This window comes from Haliaeetus albicilla, chromosome 6 (genome assembly GCF_947461875.1).
Source record: "Haliaeetus albicilla chromosome 6, bHalAlb1.1, whole genome shotgun sequence".
In the NCBI taxonomy this organism is placed as follows: domain Eukaryota; kingdom Metazoa; phylum Chordata; class Aves; order Accipitriformes; family Accipitridae; genus Haliaeetus; species Haliaeetus albicilla.
In genome coordinates, this window is record NC_091488.1 from 1,312,429 (window position 1) to 1,333,270 (window position 20,842).

Consider the following 20,842-nt stretch of genomic DNA (forward strand, 5'->3'; position numbering starts at 1 on the left):
GTATTTTGAGGCTCTGACAGCCACTCCTTCACTGAGTGTTATGCCCGCCTTCAGAAAACACCTCAGAACAAATTAGCATACCTGTATTTTTAAATCAGTCGTATTTTTGCTGGGAGTGAAAAAAAAAAAGCTAAGAAACAAGTTAGATTCATAAATGAAAATGTATTTCACCTTTATACATGCTATACAGGTCATGCAAATACAGAAATCTACAGGTTATACAATGACACCATAATAAAATATAATGTGACATTTGTCAAACACAATGTATCACAGTAAAACAAACTGGTTTTGTTTGTTTATTATTTAGGAAATAGATGAAGGACTAATTTGGAAGACACAGAACCATGCTACAGCTTACTGCACAGTCAAAAGAAAGTATTTCTCTGAAGTACACTAACATAAATAGAGCTGGATTGTTGTAGGTATGATTCCTTTGTACTTTGCACATAACATCATTGGTTAGTTTCCCATTGCTGGCTTTAAAGAGCACAGGAATGGGGCTACAACTGAGCTCAAGCTACGCCGTGAACTCCCTTACATGTAGGAAAAAAAACAACCAACAAAAAAGCAAAAAACCCACCCACCCCATTTCCACTTCTTTTGCATTTGTGTCCAAAGAGAGTTGTATTTGTAATTTATTCTTATAAGGAACTGGACAAAAGTGTCCTCAAAGCAGCATGTGATCTAGCATAAAGTTATTGTAGTTCACCAACAGAAATAAAGTTAACACTGTATGGCACGTAATGTCTAGACACCATACATCTCGATGTGAATTTTCCCATACAGATATTTACAGAACGTTCAGGGGGCGAGCAGTGTTCCCCGTGTGTCTCTCAGCCTTTGTTTTTCTGCTGCAACATTCGCATATTGTTTTGCTGCTAACTAAACCTTGCTTTGTTGAGCCTATAGGAAGACAAAATACTTCCCCACTGGATAGAAAGCCTGCTGGTATTAATCAAGTGTCTGCATCTTCAAAGACTAACGTGTTACCTCACCCCCCAACCACTCACTTGGATCTACTACAGCTATTCTATATATATATATATATAAAGGGATTACACTAGGCATTTTGCCTACTTTTGTTTACAGGTGTTACACAAGTATGTTTTTAAACACATAGTTGATAGTCACTCCTGGACTAATTAATATTAACCAGTAAGTGCCACTAGTGACTAAAAGTGTCAACACAACCATAACGGGATAGCTCCCACACTCCACAGTCAGTAAGAAGGCTCTTTTGATTCCAGCAGTTGTGTATTTTTCAAGCTTCTTCAGCTATAGTTTTGAATTATACACCTGCATAAAAGTTGCCAATAACTCCTTATTAAAGACAAAAAAGATAGGCACAAAACTAAAGTACAGTGTATTATTTCATTTCAATGCACTGTGGGCAAACCTCATCATTATTTACAAGAAAAACATGTCTAAATGGATGTATGATAAAGCTTAAGGAAGAATTGTTTCAAAATAAAATGCAGGTAAAAATCACAGTGAAGTGTTGAGATGAATTTTAAATTAAAAGAAGAAATAAGTGCTTTATTAGCAGCTAAAGCTCAAATTCTAATGCACACTCAGTCTTCCCTGAAACCATCAAGGCTCTAGATCATTGGTTTCTACCAAAAGCAGCCAGTTAGTCAACATATTCCCTGGGAAGACAAAGTTATATTCAGCTCTGATTATTTGAAATCCAGTGTTCAAGGACTGCAGAAGCTTTTTCAAGTGACAAGCTCATATTTTACTGCCAGTAGCATCACAGGGATATATATCCTCCAGAAGTTGGTACCTCTGTCAATTAAAAAAGAGAGAGAAGAATATCAACGTCAGCCGTGCAAGTTAGATGACCTCAGTTTTGTAATTTAGAATACACCCTCTCAAAAAAATTGACTGTGGCATTATACTTTGAAACTGTCACTGAAGCCTACTGTGCTTTTTTACTATGCAGGCTTTCCAGGGTAAGTGATACTACACCGTGCTGCAAGTATTTACAGCAGCAGGAAAGAGTAAGCAGCAATAAGAACTATCATTTTCTAGGCTGGCCCCACTTTTAACTGTTTTCTTCATGCAAATAGGCTCCAAAGACTTACAGGAAAGGTATTGTATTAATGAAGAAAGAAAACCCAACTCTTCTCACTATATTCTGAATGCATAAAGGAAATGTTTCCATTTAGCAGATGCCTTCAGTTGCTATGATACGCTCAGTTTGTATATGATGCCAATTTACAAAGAGCTGCAAATATGAAAGATTATGCTGAATTTAAATATCTAGGAGACCAGCTTTCTTCCTCTCTCCACATACACTGTTTACAACTGCTGTATTTTTCTGGGAAGCTCGTAAGTAGTCACAGCAAGTTATCATATCCACGATGTTTATCACAATACTGTACCTTTATTTGTTCTGCTGAAAAGCGAGGTTGTCAACAGATAGAATTAAGTGTATTTTCCTGTCCTGGACTGTTAAATCCCTCAATCAAGTTTTTGTTACAGTCATCTAGGCTGATGGTATCACTGGACATCTTGGAGTATGTAGCTTGGCCTGTGAAATCCAAGAGATCTTCAAGAGCCTTGGCATTACTTGTCCCATTTTGGTCCAAAGAAACACCGGGCATGAGTTCATTCATGGGTGAATATTCAGGGATAGAGATAAGTTCTTCTTTTGAAACCGGGCTACACAAGAGATAAATGAAAGGAAGATGCAGCATAAGTGGTATGTAACTTTTCATTAAGCAACAACCAAATTAATCTTCTGACTGTACAAAAACTACTACTTATCTTAAGGCCAGCTGCAGCAAGCCTTTACCTAGAGTATGTCCCAATCCAAATAAAAAGAGGTTACCCTGTCCAGGATGGAAGGTCATACCTAATTCATATTCCTTAAAGATTAAGGTTTGTGGTAGCTGTGTGATGTGAACACTCATCTCCTAACAAGTTGCTAGTTTACTGCCAACTCATTCCTTCAGTCCCTGCACCACTCCCTTTCTTAAATGTTTATTGCATCTTGCAAATTATTGTCCTGACCCTGCAAATATTTACCTAAAGCACTCACACTTCACAACTTAAATAAAAAGTTATTTCTTGCGACCTTACGACATACTTCAGACATTAAAAATCCTACAATCTAATTTAACAAGTGCTGCTACCAGCTGACGCTTTGCCAAGACTAGTAAGGCTAGTGCGTTTCACTCTGGAGAAGAGAAGGCAAAGGAGGGATTTCACAGAGATTTCTAAAACCATGAAGGAGTGGTGTATACGTTGAGGGCAGAACTATCGTGCATCAAATCCTGCAACACAAAACCCAGGGGGTGCCCAATGACACTAGTAAAGGACTGGGTTTAATGCGTATCAAAGAATGCAATTTACCTAGTGAGACTGTACTGCGGAACTTGCTGCCAGGTGAGGTCCTGGATGCAAACTTTATCAGCAGTTGAAAAAGGAGTTGGATAAACTCATGGGCAACAGGTTCATCAGTGGATATTTCAAAGGGCAAAGCAGAGTTGTGCCCTCTAACATCCCTAATGACCACTTCTGTGTGGTCTTGGATTGCAGAAAGCAGTGGGCTCAGGTGCTCTACCTAACCAGTTTTTCTTATTCATACTCTCTGAGACCAAATAACAGGCTAGATGGACCTCTGGTCTGTCTCACTATGGCATTTCTTAAGTATTTATGCAGATTTACCAGAAATACTGAAACAATATGAAAGGTTAAGTTGGCTTACTGATTAAGGAAGCACCGTATAAAAATTCCATGTTTAAAATTCAGAGCTAGCTTCCTCATAGCAGTCTTAAGTTACCAACTTCCTTCTTTCCTGCAAGTTCTTCCATCAAAATCCAGCAGTATTTAATACAAACGAAGTTATTTACTGATTTCCACACATTTGTTCTGGTTAAGTACTTAAAGTTCTAAATTTACTATTTTCTTTATTCTGTTTGTATGGAGGGAGAAAAGCTCGTGCATCATAGCTATGCAGTCTTGACACAAATTAAAAAAAAAGGTGACATCTGACAATATCTACAGTAGCTACTTTCACAGAACAATCTGAAAGGTTTGGACAAACTTGTATGGAATCCATAAGTAAGGACTGTAGAAGAATTTCAGAGGCCCACCCCTGGCCAAATATGCGAGAGCAAGATGAGGTTCTCTTGACTATTGTCTGAAACAACCAATTCACGTCTTGCCAGGAGCGGCATACACCACAGTAGACACCTGACTGCCCCACTGTGGGGTAGGTGAGAAGTAAAGCAGTAAAGGTATTAACAAACAGAACAGAAAACTTTGTGCGTGTCTAATACGAATTCCACAATTTCTATTGGTAGATATGATCTGTACCTCACATCCATGGACTGAACCTCATCTGTTGAATCTTCCATGCTGTTAGATTTCCCATCAACAGCTTCCAGCTGGATAAGTCCTGGAACTGACTTTAGTCCATTAGCAACTACATCTTGGGAAGGGATTACAGAGACAGCACTTTCTAAGCTTTTATTTTTCAGGCAGGTTGCCAATCCATTGATCTCTATAAAAGAAGGTTAGAAATTATGACAGTAGCAACTTCTTTATTTAAATAGTTTTAAAAAAATCACAAATGCTTTTAAGTTATAGATCGAGTACAAGACTGACAATGCAGTAGGACTCAGTTTCATCTATGACTCATCATACTATACTGTCAATCCTCTTTTCCACTCTAAAATTGCTCTTTATGCTACACCTTTTAAATTTGAAGAAACAGGAAGAGAATGTTTTATCTTTTATGTCATGTACTAAAAGCCTTAGCCTGTGGAAGTAAACAAAATATAGATAAATGCCAGTGTAGGAGTCAATTATATGGAACTTAGTGACTGGGCCTGAAAGTAGCTCATGGTCGCAAGAGCATTCCAGACGCCTTTAGAAGGCCTTGAACAGAATAAACAAGAAGACAGAAAAAGAAAGATCCCAATTAGAAAAACACAGGTGCGCATTCCACGATAAAGGGAACTTGGCACAAACAACCTCAATTCGGCAGTTTATCTTGACCAATAAGACTGAGACAAGTTTCACATGTTTTAGTTAATATAGCCAATTATGTCCTATGTTTATGCGCGTGTACAGAGTTAGTATAACCAACTATATCTTATGTTTATACGCGTGTACAGTGTTGATATAACCAATCACATTTTATGCTTGTGCGCGTGGACACTAAATGCTTGCATGCAGCAGCCAATCAAAGCTTCTTAGGAACTTAGAGAATTGTATAAGAATGATCAGCTAGGCTCAATAAACTGGCGACTTTGATCATCATATTGGTGTCCTGTCGTCCGTCCCCGCATGGAATTTCGCAACATGCCAGATACGTATATTTTATTTAATAATTCTTTAAATACACATACTTTTTTGTAAAGTCAAATTAAATGTAAGATTCAGAGCAGTGCTATAAAAAGCTTGCAAGCTTGATTGTGTGCAAAAATTTTTTACCTACAAAACTCAACAGTAGATTGCAGCAACCAAACTTATTGGCAGACTGGAACTTGTCACTCACAGAAATGCTATGTCAGGTACTAAAATGGAGCTTCTGCTTCTGCGTAAGTGGCAAAACAAAGCTAAGTCTCCAGTTTCTAACATTTGTCACTGACGCAAACATAGCTTTCTTTTTGAGAGGAAAGCAAAGAACCTGCGATAACACACAGTGCTCTGCCTGAGATTACAAAACTCTGAAGAGAACTAACTGTGAAAATAGGTCAGAAAAATATGGCAATTTTTACCTGGCTGGTTGAGAACAAGGGCCTTTGGTTGCTTTTCCACATTCAAAGTTGATGGTACCTCCAGTTTTGGCTCTTCCTTCTGTAATCAAGTAATGAGTCAACTGTATTAGATGAAGGACTGTAACCTTCATGGAACTGACTGGATTCGAAACTTGTGAGACTGCCCAGGGCCACAGGGTCAAGGTCATCGACAGCAAGAAAGGATTTTTTTTTTGCCCTTTTTAATTAGGCGTAGGATTTTTTTAAAATTTTTTTTTTTACTCCAAAAAGAAAACATTCTCTGAAAGTAACTGAAGAAACAGCTTCCTTAGTAGAAAACTTAGAACAAAAGTGAAAACTTGACTCTCTGTCACTTCCTAGCTGGACACAATTGCCTTGTTCTCAATCCTACATTCCTGGCAGGCTTAACACAGAGAGCTCAATAACTCATTCACCAGCTGGTACAAAGCAGGAGAAGATACATCACAGCAGCAAACATTACAGCTCCAGCATCCAGGAGTGAGCTCTTGCCACCTTGTTAGATAGCAAGGGAGGTAAGTCTGCAACAGTTGTATAAAGCTGTGTCTCCATAGCAGTGGCACAACAATAACTGTGACACAGCAACAGTCATTCTCAGTTCGAAATGCAACTAAGATTTGGGTGTAGAGTGTACCTAAGTATACCCACTAACATGGAACTACTCTTATTTTCACATATGGGTAATAAAACAAAACAAAAAAACCCTGCAACCGCACACTGTTTCATACCTTTATTTCTGGTGTTTCACTCCTCCTTGTTCTCTTCATTATTTCATCTATTCTCTAGAAATCAAAATAAATCAGAGGATGAGAAGGCAGACAGAATATTTAACAGAAGAGACTGATAAAGGAGGAAAAAAAAGACAAAAATAAAAACTTTTCTTTACTGTCATGACCTCATCCCTGCCTGCCTTGAAAAAGGGAGAATAAATAAGAAAAATAAAGAAAACAAAAGGTAGAAAACACCCGGGAGCTGGCTTTCACATATCAGATATCACAGAACATGACTTTCTCAGTAGATGCAATTTAGAGACAAACATTTTAATACCAGGTGTTTGCAGTTATGAGTTGTGCTCATCTCTGGAACGTTTATTTAAAATCAACAGCTATTATTTTTAACTAGTTGCTTTTCCCACTATTTCCAAATAGTTCCTTTAAAAATAGTCACGCTTTTTGGAATGGAAGAGTAAAATAAAATATCTGAAGTTATTCTTGCTGGAAATGTGTAAGGCATTACCCTAAATTACTGGGTTTTTTTCTTCTTTGTTCATTAAAATAAAACCCTCCCAACAAACCTTCATCTCTTTGAACTACTGTGAAAGGACACTATTTCAGATTTAAAGACACTTTGGTTTGGTATTCTAATCTGCAACCGCAACATGCCTCCAGCTCAGTGGTAAACAGTTAAAAATAACATATTGGAATAACATATATGGAAAGATGACCTTTTATAACCAGACAGAGGTTCTGCAGCTCTGCAGTTGTTCTCTTTTTCCTGCCACAGAGCTGTAGATAAAGCTAAGTTACGCAGCTCCAGCCATTTCCTTGTGCAGTAGTGGCCAGACAGCCCTGCTGCCTTTGCATAATGCAGCCAGAGACAAGCCAGGTGGGAGAAAACCTGTTTGTTAATGACATTAACTTTCTCAATTAATGACACTGAGCTTTTGTCGAGTAAGTTTTAAAACAAAGTCACTCATGTTCCTCAATAGTCTGTGATGTCCTGGGTTGGGCGGCAATCGAAGTTTGCCTTGGCATGCCATTCCCTGTTTGTCTCACGCATTTAACTTTCTGGGTAGAGGCTAATTCTGTGTTTGTTCAGTGCCTAGGAGAAAGCCATTTGCCTTAGGCGATTCCACTCTGTTACAAATTTTGATGTCCACGTTCCCCTAACATGCAAGTAGCAAATACTAAGTTAGGCATAAATATCCATGTCACCGCTCCAGACTATTATTTCTAGATACTTTTGGGTACTTCCTGGGTTATGTATTTAAACAAGAGATGAAATCATTATCTTGAGACGCAAATATCTACCTTCTTCCGCTCCAGTCTTTCTTGCTCAATTTGCTGCATGATTTGTTCCCTTTCAAGACGAAGTTGTTCAGCTGCCTCACGCGCTTTGATTTCTGCTTCTTCCCTCTAATCAAAATGTGTAAAACATGATAGGGTCATTATTTCAGGCAGATTACCAGATACTATAAAGTATTTATTTGTATGTACATATAAATATGTGTATACATATATATGTACATAAAGTTTCACATTTGTGTTCAAGATGGTACCTGTCTCTCAAGTTTGGCCTGGAGCTCTTTTTCTTGTTTTTCCTTTAGCATTTGTTCTTCCTCAGCTCTTCTCCTAGCTTCCTCTTCCGCCTTTTTTCTAGCTGCTTCTTCTTCACGTTTTCTTTCCTCCTCCTTCTTACGAGCCTCTTCCTCCAGACGAAGTCTTTCTTCTTCTGCCTTTCTTTTCTGTTCTTCTCTTTCAAGCCTGCAAAAAAAATATAACAGTATGTTTAAAAGGCTTCACCTTGTTTAGCGTGAATCCTATTGTATGTATGGCATGCGATCAGCAGTAACTGATAATACATGCATCAGCACACATTTTCATGAAAAATGCCAAGACATAGCAAAGAGGTTGAGCACATGCTCAGAATTCAGGTTGCTATCACATTTTTTTTCCAATCTTATTTTCACTGCCAAAAATATTTCATAGAAATTATAATTTCCCTTAAAAAAAATCCAGGTGTGATCTAAGAAAAAGAAAGCATTTCCATTCCAATTTCAGTTAGAGCTTCAATAATAGAAGTTTCAGTAATAAAAACACCCCTCTTCCCCTGTACTTCACACCCAGAATTCTGGTATCTATAAACAAGCAAGTATTTTTTTTCCTTCATTTCAGCTGAAGATAAACAGTTTGGATGAGTAGCAGCAAACAAAGTCCACAAAACACAGTGGTACACTAGAAAGAGTGGGTCTAAATTCTACCTGTGTTGTTCCCTGCCCCTCTCAGGGACATCATGCTCCTTTGTCACCACATGCAAGAGCTGCTTTGACAAGTGATCATTCTTATCCTTGCATATCAGGGACCCAGGAAATATTTCCATTGGGCCAAACTGGCAGGCACTAGTGATCCCTCTGCTCCACCCCCCCACCATGTTTTCGATGAGAACAAAGTTGAATTTAGACATGCAGAGTGATTTACGACTAGGGGCTTGAAGGAAGGGCATGATTTGTTGACACTTGCAACCAGCATCCCATGCGGAGAACAACCTAAAAGCTTGCTCCCAGAACAGAGCCAGAGTTTCACTGCTCAGGCACAGCAGCCTCCATTATGCCCACACTCCTAAAGCCCTCCACTGCCTGCTACAGAGCTGGGTAGGAAGGTGAACTTCAGGGTAATTTCCTGAACAATACAAAACTTGCTGTTTAAGGCATACACTACTACTGCAAGACTGTTTCTTCTACGTGAACTAGCTCATTTAAAACTGCCTCGTATTTTTTCACGTTGTCTTTTACTTCAGGTAGGTCCATACTACAGTGTGCAGCACACTGCAGTGTGGACATACCTGAAGTATTTGGATGAGTAATAGTTTATTCAGGCTTCTTAAAGAGGCCAAATTATTATTTTCTAACTTCACTAGTCATAAAGACTGCAAAAGACACTAATGAATTATGAGGCCAAGTTGAAAGAAATTAACACTTACATGTAAGCTCCCACCTTGATTCTAAAACTACCAGTTTCAAGCCTCTCCAATGATACAGGTTAAATTATTAGGTAATAACTTTCACAAATCAACAGAAATACCTCTCCCGTTCTTCTCTTTCCTGTCTCTCCCTTTCTTCTTGTTCTTTTTGCAGGCGGGCCTGTCGTCTTTTTTCAGCTAGAATTTTTGAAGCTTCTTCTGCATCAGTTGTTCCTGCTGTGATCTTCCCTAGGAGCAAACAACCGAGGGTGGAAAGTTAGACAGGGAACAAAGAGAGTGCCCAGCACTGCCACGCTTGCACAGAGGCTGAAATGGGCCTGGTTCACACTGGTAAGACACCTTTGCTTTTCAAAAGCACACCAAAAACATTTTCAGCAGATAGAATATGGGATAGGTAAGGGCATCCCTGGATTTCAGCATTTTAACATCCTCATTAACAAGCTTTTTTCATACATGGGTAACCCTGGTGAAAACTATACATATACTGGTTCCAGTACATACCTTTACACATTCTCATAAGCCTATGACTGAGCAGCTTCAGGAGAAGAACAGGTCATCACTGTCTAAAAGCCTCAGGGACCCATGATATCTTGCAATATATTCTTTCAGCAGGACTCACCTTCACTATTTTCAGTCTTTCCTGCAGAAGGCATGTGCTTCTCAGAAGCCACCTGGCCTGCCTCATCGGTGCGTGCTCCCGGGGATTTTTGATGACTGATGTTTTCTTTTTCCTTGTCTGCTTTCTTTTTAGGAGTTTCCTGGTTGAGATTAGAAGTGGCACGATGCTTCACAGGAGAAGCTGGGTATTGTTTGGCGTTTTTAGGAGACTGGGGATAAGTCTTTGCAACTGTCCTGATGAGGGAAAACAAAAATCAAAACAGGCCCTATGTTACACAGCTTGGAATCAAACTCCATCTTCACATAAATCATTCCTTTTTCTCGTCTCTGGCTACGTAGGAGTTTCAACTGTTTTGCACAATACTGCATAGGAACCACCTGGATGCAAGCAACCAGAACCTGAAATGCAGGGAACTGGCATGCAAGCACAAATGATTACAGAAAAACTTCATTTAAAAAGACCAATAATACTGTCTGAGTTGTAGGCAAGAGATACGAAATCATGGATTACCTAAACCAATTACTTTAGTAACAATCATCTCATAACAATTTTGCCAACATTACTGTATTCAATAGTCCTCCTCAACATTTAAAGCAAAGCTATGGCTGCTTTCTGTCTGCAGAAATTATAACAAGTTGCAGTGTGCTGCTTTCATCTGAATACCCCCTTGTCAAACATGGTCTTTTTCTAACAGTATCTGATGTTCCAAAATAGCACCCAATACTACTATATACGAAGGCAAAGCTGGGTACCACAAAAAGAGACAGAACTGACCAAACCATTGTACAGTCAGCTCCGCTGCTTCAGTGAGCACTTTAATCAGCGCCAGCACAACAGACTCAAGGCTCAGAACTCAGCCCCTGCAACTTTTTACCCAACTGCACTTGTGGTGACGGCAGTGCACAGCAGCAATGCAGCCGACTGCCCGTTCGGCTGTTGCATACTTTAGGTGAAATGATAACCTCGAAGTCAGTTCTGGGAAAGTGGAAGGGTAAGGATACTTGATATTCACTGAAAATAGGCGCACATTAAAGAGAACAGATTACCAGGAAACACAAAACTACACACAAACACCATTCATTATTTATGTACCACGAGTAACTAGCACTAAATACTTGTAACATTAAGAAAGGCTGGGCTGTGTGACTAAAGTAGTATGGAAGTAAAGAGATTACGATCTTAAAATAATGATTTACGTGAGTCCCTTTAGAATAAATACTCCTACATTAAAGTGAAATTACACATGTAGTTTAACCTTCCTCATGGATATGCAATTACGATACAAATGTATTATCCCTTATCACTTTTTTCATCTACACGATACAGAGTTTCATATACTATAACATGTTTTCTGGACTATACACTCATTCTGGCAGACCACAAGCATGAAAAACACGGACAATGGCTGAAAATTAACAGACTGGATTGGCAAGTTTTGTATAGATCTAACTACAGTATTGTGTGGCCAGAGGCTATTATAACCGGAACAACACTCGCATTACAGAGCGGACAATAAAAATTAAATGTCTTTCAACTCCCCCCCAATTCACAAATCCAGGAGCAGAAAGAGATCTTTTCCACCATATCATGCTGCATTTGAAAGAAGTGGAGACACCAGAATATAGGGAGCTGCCCGGTTTGCGGGGAGGAAAGGACTGCAGAGTACTGCATCACCCGTACTTTCTTACTCCCACTGAAGAGCCATCACAGACTCCAAAAGCCCTTGAGCTAGCGGAACAGTAGTACCCAACTAAACGTGAAGTTCAGCTCAGGTACCCTCTGCCTGCAGGCCCAGGAGCTCCCTGTCAGGTCCTCGCCTGAGCCAAGCTGCAGCTAAGCCTGCTTCTGGCCTCCCAACCAGCTGGTCCTGACCTCGTGTCCTGGCTTGTCCTTGGACCTGCCTCAGTGAGGACTTTGCTGGCCATCACTGGGCTCTGGGCTGACCCTGGTCACCGCCACCAGACCTTCCCCAGTCACTTTTTTTGTCCGCTATGGGACGGGGTGCTGTGGAGGAGGCCCCTGTCCTTGTCTGCTCTGCTGCCACCCATGGCTCCCAGCTCGCCCTGCCTTGCAGGGCAGCCTGCTCCTGCTGCTCCCTGGCAGAAAGAGGCATTGGAAGATGTGGACAGGCATGTCTGTTTCCAGCTCTTGTAAAAAACAGAGAAGGGAGAAGCCAATGAGATTGGTTGGTGTTGACCAAATCTGGTTTTAGCATTGTCTTTAGTTTTGTCTTTAGGATATAGATGGATTCCCAGGCTCTCCTGAAGAGAAAGGTGAATTTCGAGGCCCCACCTACATACGTACGTCTTGTACGTGCCTCACCATCACAGTCATTTCCAACTGCATTTCATAAAAATATAACATGTAAATAAAAAGAAAACAACCTTTTTCTTAGGCTTCTCTGCAGCACAGAGGATGCTTCTTGCTCATCAGACACTTCTTCAAAGCATAGTCCCTTCTTGCTGTCTTTGGTTTACATTTCCGACTTTACCACACACTCCTTGCAATGCTTTTTATTTAACTTGTTGTGACAGGAGGAGCAAAAGAGTCATATAACTAAGGCTGAGTCATTTTCAATATTAGCACAGAGGTAATTGTTCTCTAATAAAGACATGACAATCAAATTAAAGAGGTTGGTAGGAAGGAGTGTAGTCATGAGAGCTATGCATCTTGCACTGCATAGGAATCAGAGCAGACTGGCTGTACAACTTACCTGTTGGACTAGAAACATGTGATGAATGCATTATTTAAGTAATGTATCTTTGAACTTTTAGACCTACAGAAATGTTTTCTTACAGCTCTTTGGCCAGAAGACCAAGAAAAAAGTATGGCTCTGCTTCTTTTAAAGCAACTAAAAGGGAGAGGCATACAAAAGACTGATGACTGCAAGGATGACAACAGTGCAGTGCGAGGAGTGAAAAGCTGAGACAGCCCATCAGGAAGAAGAATCTTTTCTCAGAAATTTTAAATCATGTTGGATGCCAGTAGAAATTATTAAATGAACATTGTCATCCCCCTTGTATTTAGAGCATATTGTCAACTTAGCATCTTTAACATTCCTAGACACAGGCAGAACTGTTAATGGAAAAAACACTCCTCCTAATAGTATTTAAATGATGGTACTTTTCACCAGAAAGGGCCAAACTTGATTGTGAGGACAGAAAAATGGGAATATTAAGGGGAAAATGTATAAACACTTGCATAGGAGTCTGCTTAGGTTTAAAAAATGTTTTATTTTTGCCTTAGGAGAAAAAAACCCAAGGGGTGTAATGAAACCCTGGTAAGAATGTGGGAACACAGAAGCATGCCTGATGAGGATCAGAGAATTAAGATGACAAATCACCAAAATCCAAGAAATGGTAGCATGTTAGTTGTTTGGAAGTTTGCTCATCTCGGTCACTAGATTTTACAGGGGAATACAGAAGTACAGGAAGCATCCTCCTTCCTCCAGGAGGTCTTAGTGTTCTCACCTAACCGCCCTGTGTTGACATGGAGGCAGCAGCTCCTAAGAAGCCATTCTCATCATGACCCCTACATGCACTGCAAGAACCTCTATCAGGTCTGAGGATCCACTGGTCCTTAAATTACAGTGGCTCTCATTTAATTAAAAGAGGGATAGCCCATACTGCAGAAGAATGTGTCAAGATTAGCACAAGAGGGGTTCTGAGCTTTTACTTTTGCTAAGCAGAGAAAATAAAGTACATGTAGTACATGAACCAGAGGTCACATCCAATTTTGTCCATAAAGAGCAAGGGAGAGAACAGCATGCTTTCTTGAAAAGCCAGTTACGTGACAGGTCATTGGTTACAGCAGTTCAGAAGGCTGACTGTAAATCAGAAATCTGCAGCAATGCCAGAGCTGCATTATTTTTTTCCCTATCTCCCTATTAATTCAACAAAAGCTCTGCTGAAACTACACCAAGGACCTGAATGTTCTCAAGCCTGCTTTCTGAGATTGCTCTGATCACAAGCTGTTCCTGGGTTCTGACATTTTAGCTCTGCTATCTGTGATGTTTTCTCAAAAGCAGTTGTCTTTCACTCCTGGTTTTGATCTTTTCTAGCCAGAGACAGATTCATTTCTCTTTTACATTTCCTAAAAGAGTACAAACAGCATAAGACTATAGAATAGTTATTTTGCTAGCTGCATTATTATAGATGTTCTCAAAATCTTAAATTGGCCCATTCTCTAGCTAGCTGCTGAAAAAAAACTCAAAATAGTCTTGATCCAACATTCTACCCATTGTTTTTATCTTTCCAAGGCAAAATAAAGATCAAGAGTAGTAAGTGTAGCACATTATCAAATAAAATCTAACACTAGATGACAGCAAGACATAGAAGCTACTTCTGTGAGAAATTCACCACATGCAGACGCCTTTCTAGTACATAATTTTTAAAACTTTTAAAAGTTTGGGCTTTTTTTTGTACTACTCTAGGTTTGTATTTCATCGGTATTCTGTAATTTGATTGAGCATGTGCATTTCTGACATGAAAGTGTGTCCCAACAGCTGCAGTGGGATGTCACCGAAAAAACCCACCAAATTACGGGTTCAGTTAGTGAAACTGTGTGCAAAGGACAGTGACACAGACTGGGAACTGGGAATGAACCAAGAACCACCACCACCACCAGCAGCGCTGCAGTCCCTTTTCCCTTGCCCCTTTCTCCTTCTCATATGAGGTAATGCTTTGGCAAAATAATGTAACACAGAGCCTTGTCAGAGCTTTCCATTTTTATTCACTGGCTTATACTATGGCTTATCTGAAGACACTTAAAACTAAATTCTACTTCCTTGATTCAGTCAGGTCCCATTGATTTCAAAGGGACTATTTACCCAAAGACATGTGAAGGACACAGGCTTTATTGCTTTGCCACCTATAAGATAGGACACGTAACTATTCTCTGAGGGATACTGCAAGAATAAACCAATTAATGTATAGATCTTTGAAGAAAAAGCATAAAAAAAAAAAAAAGAAAAAACCCACCCTACCAAAAAAACTGGTATTATTGATCTTGTGAAAGATCTGAAGAACAGGAGCACTTTACACAATTAGTATCCAATAGCAATTGGAAAAATAACAGATAATTTCTCAATTATCACAGCTCTCTAATCCATTTATTTTCATCTCTGTCAACTGATCCACACTGGACTCAAAGCAATAGTTTGGGGTTTCTTTCTTGTGTGATGTTTCTTGTGATATTTACTTTTTCAAGTATCTTCAAGCTTTGAATTCCTTCCTTGCTTTTAATTATTGCTCAACATTTATTTTTTTTCCCCTTTTCTCCTTTTTAGGTCCGTATTTGTTCACTCATTTTGTCTTGGATGTTATGTTTTTGGGCTGATCTTGTTTGCTTTCTCAGTAAAATTTGCACCTTCAACATCTGTATTTTATTTATGTAATTACTGTGAGACTGTTCTGCCATCACTGTCTCTCCTTAGGCTGAAGTTTTATTGCCTTGTTTGAGCCTGTTTCAGTTACTTTACCATGATTAAAAAGAGCTTTTTAATTAATAAATAATGAAATAACATATAAAGACGACAAGCAACTACTACTCACAAAGCAAGATGACGGCGAAGAACTAGTAACTAGAACAATACCAAGAAAACCTGAATGTCAAGTCACATACTTTTAAGAAGAAAATGTATACAGCTAATTATCTAAATCACTAGCCATACTTGATTCTTTCCTCAACAGCTCAAGTTAAGGTGCTATGCAGGATCAGTAACTACTAATGCTGTACAATACGTATTCTTATTTCTTCCAGGGCATTTTTTGGGGCCACATGGTGTGCTAGAAGTAGAAAGATTAAACTTGTAAAAGATTGTCAGGTTTGCAAGGAGAATGAATATTTGCCTACATATTTAGCCACATTAAAATTATACTTCAGTTCCACAGTTAATTTTAAATGAAAAGGTAAGATTATACAATCTAAAGGAAGGTTCCAAAAGCCTGATTGCCTGTATTTAAATCCACTGACCAGCGAGATTGTTATCTGGCATTTGAATTGTATGAAGAAATATGTATCTTTATGTAATAATATAATATGGTGACCAGGATGCCTTTTTTTATTTTATTTTAAATTTCTGAGGGGAAGTTTCTAGAGTGCTGAAGCTGAACTGTCTTTCTGCAATCAGTAATAAACATGGATTTAAACTCTGTTTACTGTATCTCTCATAAGGTCAAGGAGGGTGTTCTAATTGGGCCATGTTAAGATTAAATGCTCAGTAATACATTTCTAGCAGTGGCCAGAATCAGATTCTCTTGATGAAGAGAGGGAGGAAAAAAGAAAAAAAAAAGGGGGGGGTAACTACTGTGGCTCACAATCACAGAGAAACCCACCAGTAGGTTTCTTAATTCCTCCATACAGCATCTGCTTCTTCCTCTAAAAACAGCATCTTATACTCCTTATAGGCATGAAAACCTTTTACTATAAAAAGGTTCTCATAATTTGCACCTCTGGGGAAAAAAGTCTCAATCTTTGCCTAACCTTTTACGGAAATTAGCACTACAAATTAAGACTGGGCATACTTTTTTCATGAAGCACTAAACATCTGTTTGTTTCCCAAAAGCTTTTTCTCTTTTTCCCCAGACGTCTCTGTGATGAGCTATACCAACCTTTTCAATATCTGCCCATCAAGAAGCGCTTCACTCTCAGCAATCCACTTCCCACCAATCATTTTGCTTAACTAAATATGTCTCCTGGTATGTCTTTTGTACTGGCTGAGTGAACTGAAAGATGCATTCTGAACAGGGAATATCAGTACCTACAGAATAATATATATTTTTATAGCTCAAACTTTTCTCTGTACATTTTGGAGTGCCACTAGACAATGATCTGCTCAAAACTGTAATGAAAAAAGCTGATTGTGATTATATGTCATATCATTCCATTCTTCACAAAATTTACATAGGTCAGACTCTGATGACATAATATATATAATATTGAAAGTTTGAGAATTTGTAGCCCTCTAATATGAACCAAGAATTGCAATTTCCCAGCTGCATGCAAGGGAATGTCTAAACCAGAAAGAATGACCAGAGTGGGACTGTTTCCTGTATTTTGTCTAACACCAGATTCACACACAAAATCATCCTCTGTTACAGGGCTATGCACTCAGAGCTGAAAGAAAAGGAACACCAGCTAGTTTTTGAAGTGGAAGAAATTTGTGAGAAAGGGGATCATCAAGACTGGTTCAGAATATGGCCAGGTTCCGATTAATATAAATAAATAAAATCAGACAAAAGGAAGTAATTCTCAAGACAGAAGTGGGACCCATGAACAGGGTCTAGTGGAAAAAAAAACCCCAAAACAAAACAAAAAAATCAGACAACTGCTGTGGACCATGACTACTTTATGACACTTCTGCATTTGAGCCAGACTTAATATCCTGTTCTAAGCAAGCTGAAGACACATTTGCTTAGACTTCTGAGTTGCATGCTGTGGCACAGAGACTTCAGTTTTGAGTGTCTGCAAAAGACAACTAAGAAAAGCAACTCAATTGCTAGCAAGCCCAGATATGCTATACGTCCACAACCCTGCATGAAAAAGCCACCAACAAAACCCAACAAACTCACAGAGATCTGCAAAGAAGCAAAGATTAAAACCGATGGTTTAGATGACGCATAGTTAAGTATATTTATGGAACCAGATGGTCATGTCAGCAATAGGAAATGTATTTTAAATGCTGGAATTTCTAGTTAGTATTCATGTTCTGTGCAGTTCTTCACACTAGGCAGAGTTTCTTCAAAACCCAATAAAACAAAAGCATGCTTAAAAATAAACGTTAAATAAAATTTAATGTGAATTATGAAATGCACCGTGATAATTTTAAAAGACTGAGAAAAGGCAGGGAAGTGTCTCTAGTGAGCACTAACACAATCTTACATATATTAGTTCATCTACACCTCTCCCTCCCTCTGTATATGTGTGTATGTATAACCCAAATTAACTACATTTTACACAATACTTCAGAGGAAGTTCCTCACAGATCTACGTCTCCTTTATAGGTAACAAGAAGCTCACAGCTTATAAGACCACTAATAAGAAAGGCATACTTGGGTGTCGCAGGTGATGCGGATCTTCTGGACATGGCAGCAGGAGAATCAGACCTTCTTAGAGGAGATCCCATACCAGACGATGAACCAGGTGTTGTGGGTCGCTTCTCTTTCTTTATCTTCTCAGTCTAGAAGCACAGTTCATTTTAGTTCACATAATTAGGACCAACACATCAAAAACGTATTTGATTGCTTTATTAACAAGATGGCATATAAACAGATTTGTGTAACATACATTTAAGATAAAAGTTTTTTAAACACCAGCTCATAACTAAGGTTCAATAGTTTCTTTATTTTACATAGACATAACACCCCCCACCCCCCCATGTCTGGCATGGACATAGTATACAAGTTGCAGAGAAGTAACACCACATCAGAACCTCTCCAAGAGTTCTTGGGAGGGGTGGTGGCACTGGGAGCTTTCAAAATCATCTAAATGCTCCTGCAACACCCCTTAGACATGATCAGTAGTGAACACAGGCACCTCGCAGAAACGCTGCTGGATGTAACACTGTGAATCACACCTAAGATAGACACAACACAAATCTTTAGCTCCCAGCTTTGGTCCTCTCACTTGCATCTAATTTAGATGGCATGAATCCCCTTATGATGAACTATTACAAGACACAGGACCTTATGTGAATTTTACAGCCCTAGCATACCTTACATTGTGTAGACTCAGTGAAAGTGAATGACTTGCCTTTGCTTTTCTGGAAACTACAGTGGATCAATAATGCGTCTTTCAAGCAAACAGCATTAAAAATGTCCACAGAAAGAGTTACGCAATTGGTATAAAACAGAGGCATTGTCAATATACTTGGCAAGTTTCCGAAATATGTGAAGATAATTAACCAGCAAGACTGGATAGTCATATTCAGTAGAGAGAACCTATTTGTCATCCCCATTCCCAGAAGTTACAGGCAAGTCCAGAAACACACACTTCAGTGCCAGAAATCTCAGTTCCCTGAAAATAGAGGTGCTGCTGTTCCAAATACCAGCGCTCAACACGGATGCCCAGCAGGAGAAAGATACTAAAATCCTGCTAAACAGGAGCACAAAAGCAACAGATGCATGCAAGGCTTACTTTCTTACTGCTGTTTCTTACAACAGGGGTGGCATTTTGTTTTTATGAATGTAAAGGGAAAGATAACAACCAGAACCCGCACCAGTTTACCCAGAAGCGAAATCAAACCCCACCTGAGTAACTTCAGCTGCAGCCGCCCCTTTCATGGCATCGGAAGTGGAGGGTGAAGTTGCCTTCTTTCTGTCGGTGCTTCGGCTGGGGGAAGGCTTGTAGGGAGATTTAAGAGGACTAGCTGGTGCTACACGAGGACAGATATGGAATACTAAAGAGTTATAGTACAATAGTAAGAGCAAAAGGGAACACAGACAGCGGAAGTAAAGGAGAGGAGAAAACAGCAAACTTTTATGTTATAATGTTCAAAGGTAGTTTTCAAGGGTTTTTTAAAAGCGTTTCAAAAGATCACATTATAGAACACATTCAGCGTGGTCCCATGTTTACTAAAAATGCCTCAACTGAATTAACATTTTATAGGATTTTTAATTTTTTTTTTTTAAATCGCAATATCGCTCCCTTACTCATATACCTTATGAATCACCTGACTATGATTGTGATTCTTTTCTCTTCTGAAAACTCCACCTTCCTTTGCATATGATAAAAAGAGTAATCAAACAATTCTAGTTGGGTGACTTCTGAACAAATATTGCAAAACAGGAAAGGTGATAGAAGCATAGGGAATATTTTTTTTAAAGCCTGAACATGGCAAAGGCTCCTAAATACCTTAATTGCTTTTCAAAAGAATACTTAATTAAAAAAAAAACCCCAACCAAACAACAAAAAGAACCCCAGAAACAAAAACCCCGCCCCAAACCTAAACTAAATGCTGCTGTAGGTGTTCCAGTTGTTATTTGTGGTAGACGTAAGTGTTAGTGTGACACATGCATTACAGCTTACAGGGCAACTCTTTCTGGGTATTTTTTCTTTATTTGCAATATTAACAGGACTTCTTTTAAATGGAGTATTTTACACCTGTTTTTGTTCATATTGCCTTCTAAGATGAAACTTTCACATACATATAGAAAAATCAACACAGTATATGCTTTATTAATAAGACAGACACAAATTGTAACCATGTGACAATGTGTTTCCAATCTTACTCAACTGAAGTCAAGGAGGACATTGACTTTGGAAAAGCAGTAATTATGCTCAACTGTAAAGGAATTCACATTTCCAACATTTTTTTTCTACTGGGGGCAGTCCTATAAAATTTCTTACGAAGACTTTTTGTATGCTTTTAAGTTTAACTGGACCTGTGTATTCTTTGACTGACTTTCCAGCAAGTTGGTAAAAATTCACTGAATATTAAGAAAAACGTGCAGAATCTTAAATGCTGCCTAAGATAAGTATTTTTATTTCAGCTGTAAAAAAAATTTAATTATATGTGTCCAGTAACAACTGTTTGCCCGACTATCTTGACTCAGAGTAACCTTAACAATGCATTGCCCTAGAGAAAGTGTCTTAAATTGAGGCTTCTAGTTTCTAAGCTTACAGAAAATGCAGGAGTAGCAGCATTTTGACCCAAATATAACGACATGAGGCACAGTATGAGCTCCTGAAAAGGAAGAACCCTCTTCCCTGTTCAGGAAGCTACTTCTACACAGAGAAGTACATGACAAACGGGAGATGCCCCTCAACTCTT

General features: G+C 39.0%; 1 protein-coding gene across 8 annotated transcripts in view; it reads right to left on the minus strand.

Annotated features, from left to right (window-relative positions):
* Nucleotides 1-142: 142 nt before the first annotated feature.
* The window catches only part of MAP7D2 (MAP7 domain containing 2), an 86,323-nt gene continuing 65,623 nt past the window's right edge, over nucleotides 143-20,842 (minus strand). For 6 of the 8 annotated variants that reach the window (XM_069784801.1, XM_069784802.1, XM_069784800.1 and 3 more), the window contains 11 exons: nucleotides 19,320-19,468; nucleotides 18,123-18,250; nucleotides 10,072-10,304; nucleotides 9,554-9,680; nucleotides 8,032-8,236; nucleotides 7,784-7,888; nucleotides 6,482-6,535; nucleotides 5,736-5,814; nucleotides 4,327-4,513; nucleotides 2,388-2,667; nucleotides 143-1,788 (listed from right to left, as the gene is read on the minus strand). In XM_069784801.1, the coding sequence (XP_069640902.1) occupies nucleotides 2,418-2,667; nucleotides 4,327-4,513; nucleotides 5,736-5,814; nucleotides 6,482-6,535; nucleotides 7,784-7,888; nucleotides 8,032-8,236; nucleotides 9,554-9,680; nucleotides 10,072-10,304; nucleotides 18,123-18,250; nucleotides 19,320-19,468 (1,517 nt within the window). In that variant the 3' untranslated portion in view covers nucleotides 143-1,788; nucleotides 2,388-2,417. The remainder of the gene's footprint in view (nucleotides 1,789-2,387; nucleotides 2,668-4,326; nucleotides 4,514-5,735; nucleotides 5,815-6,481; nucleotides 6,536-7,783; nucleotides 7,889-8,031; nucleotides 8,237-9,553; nucleotides 9,681-10,071; nucleotides 10,305-18,122; nucleotides 18,251-19,319; nucleotides 19,469-20,842) is intronic. The other 2 variants (XM_069784807.1, XM_069784805.1) reach the window with 1 other exon arrangement.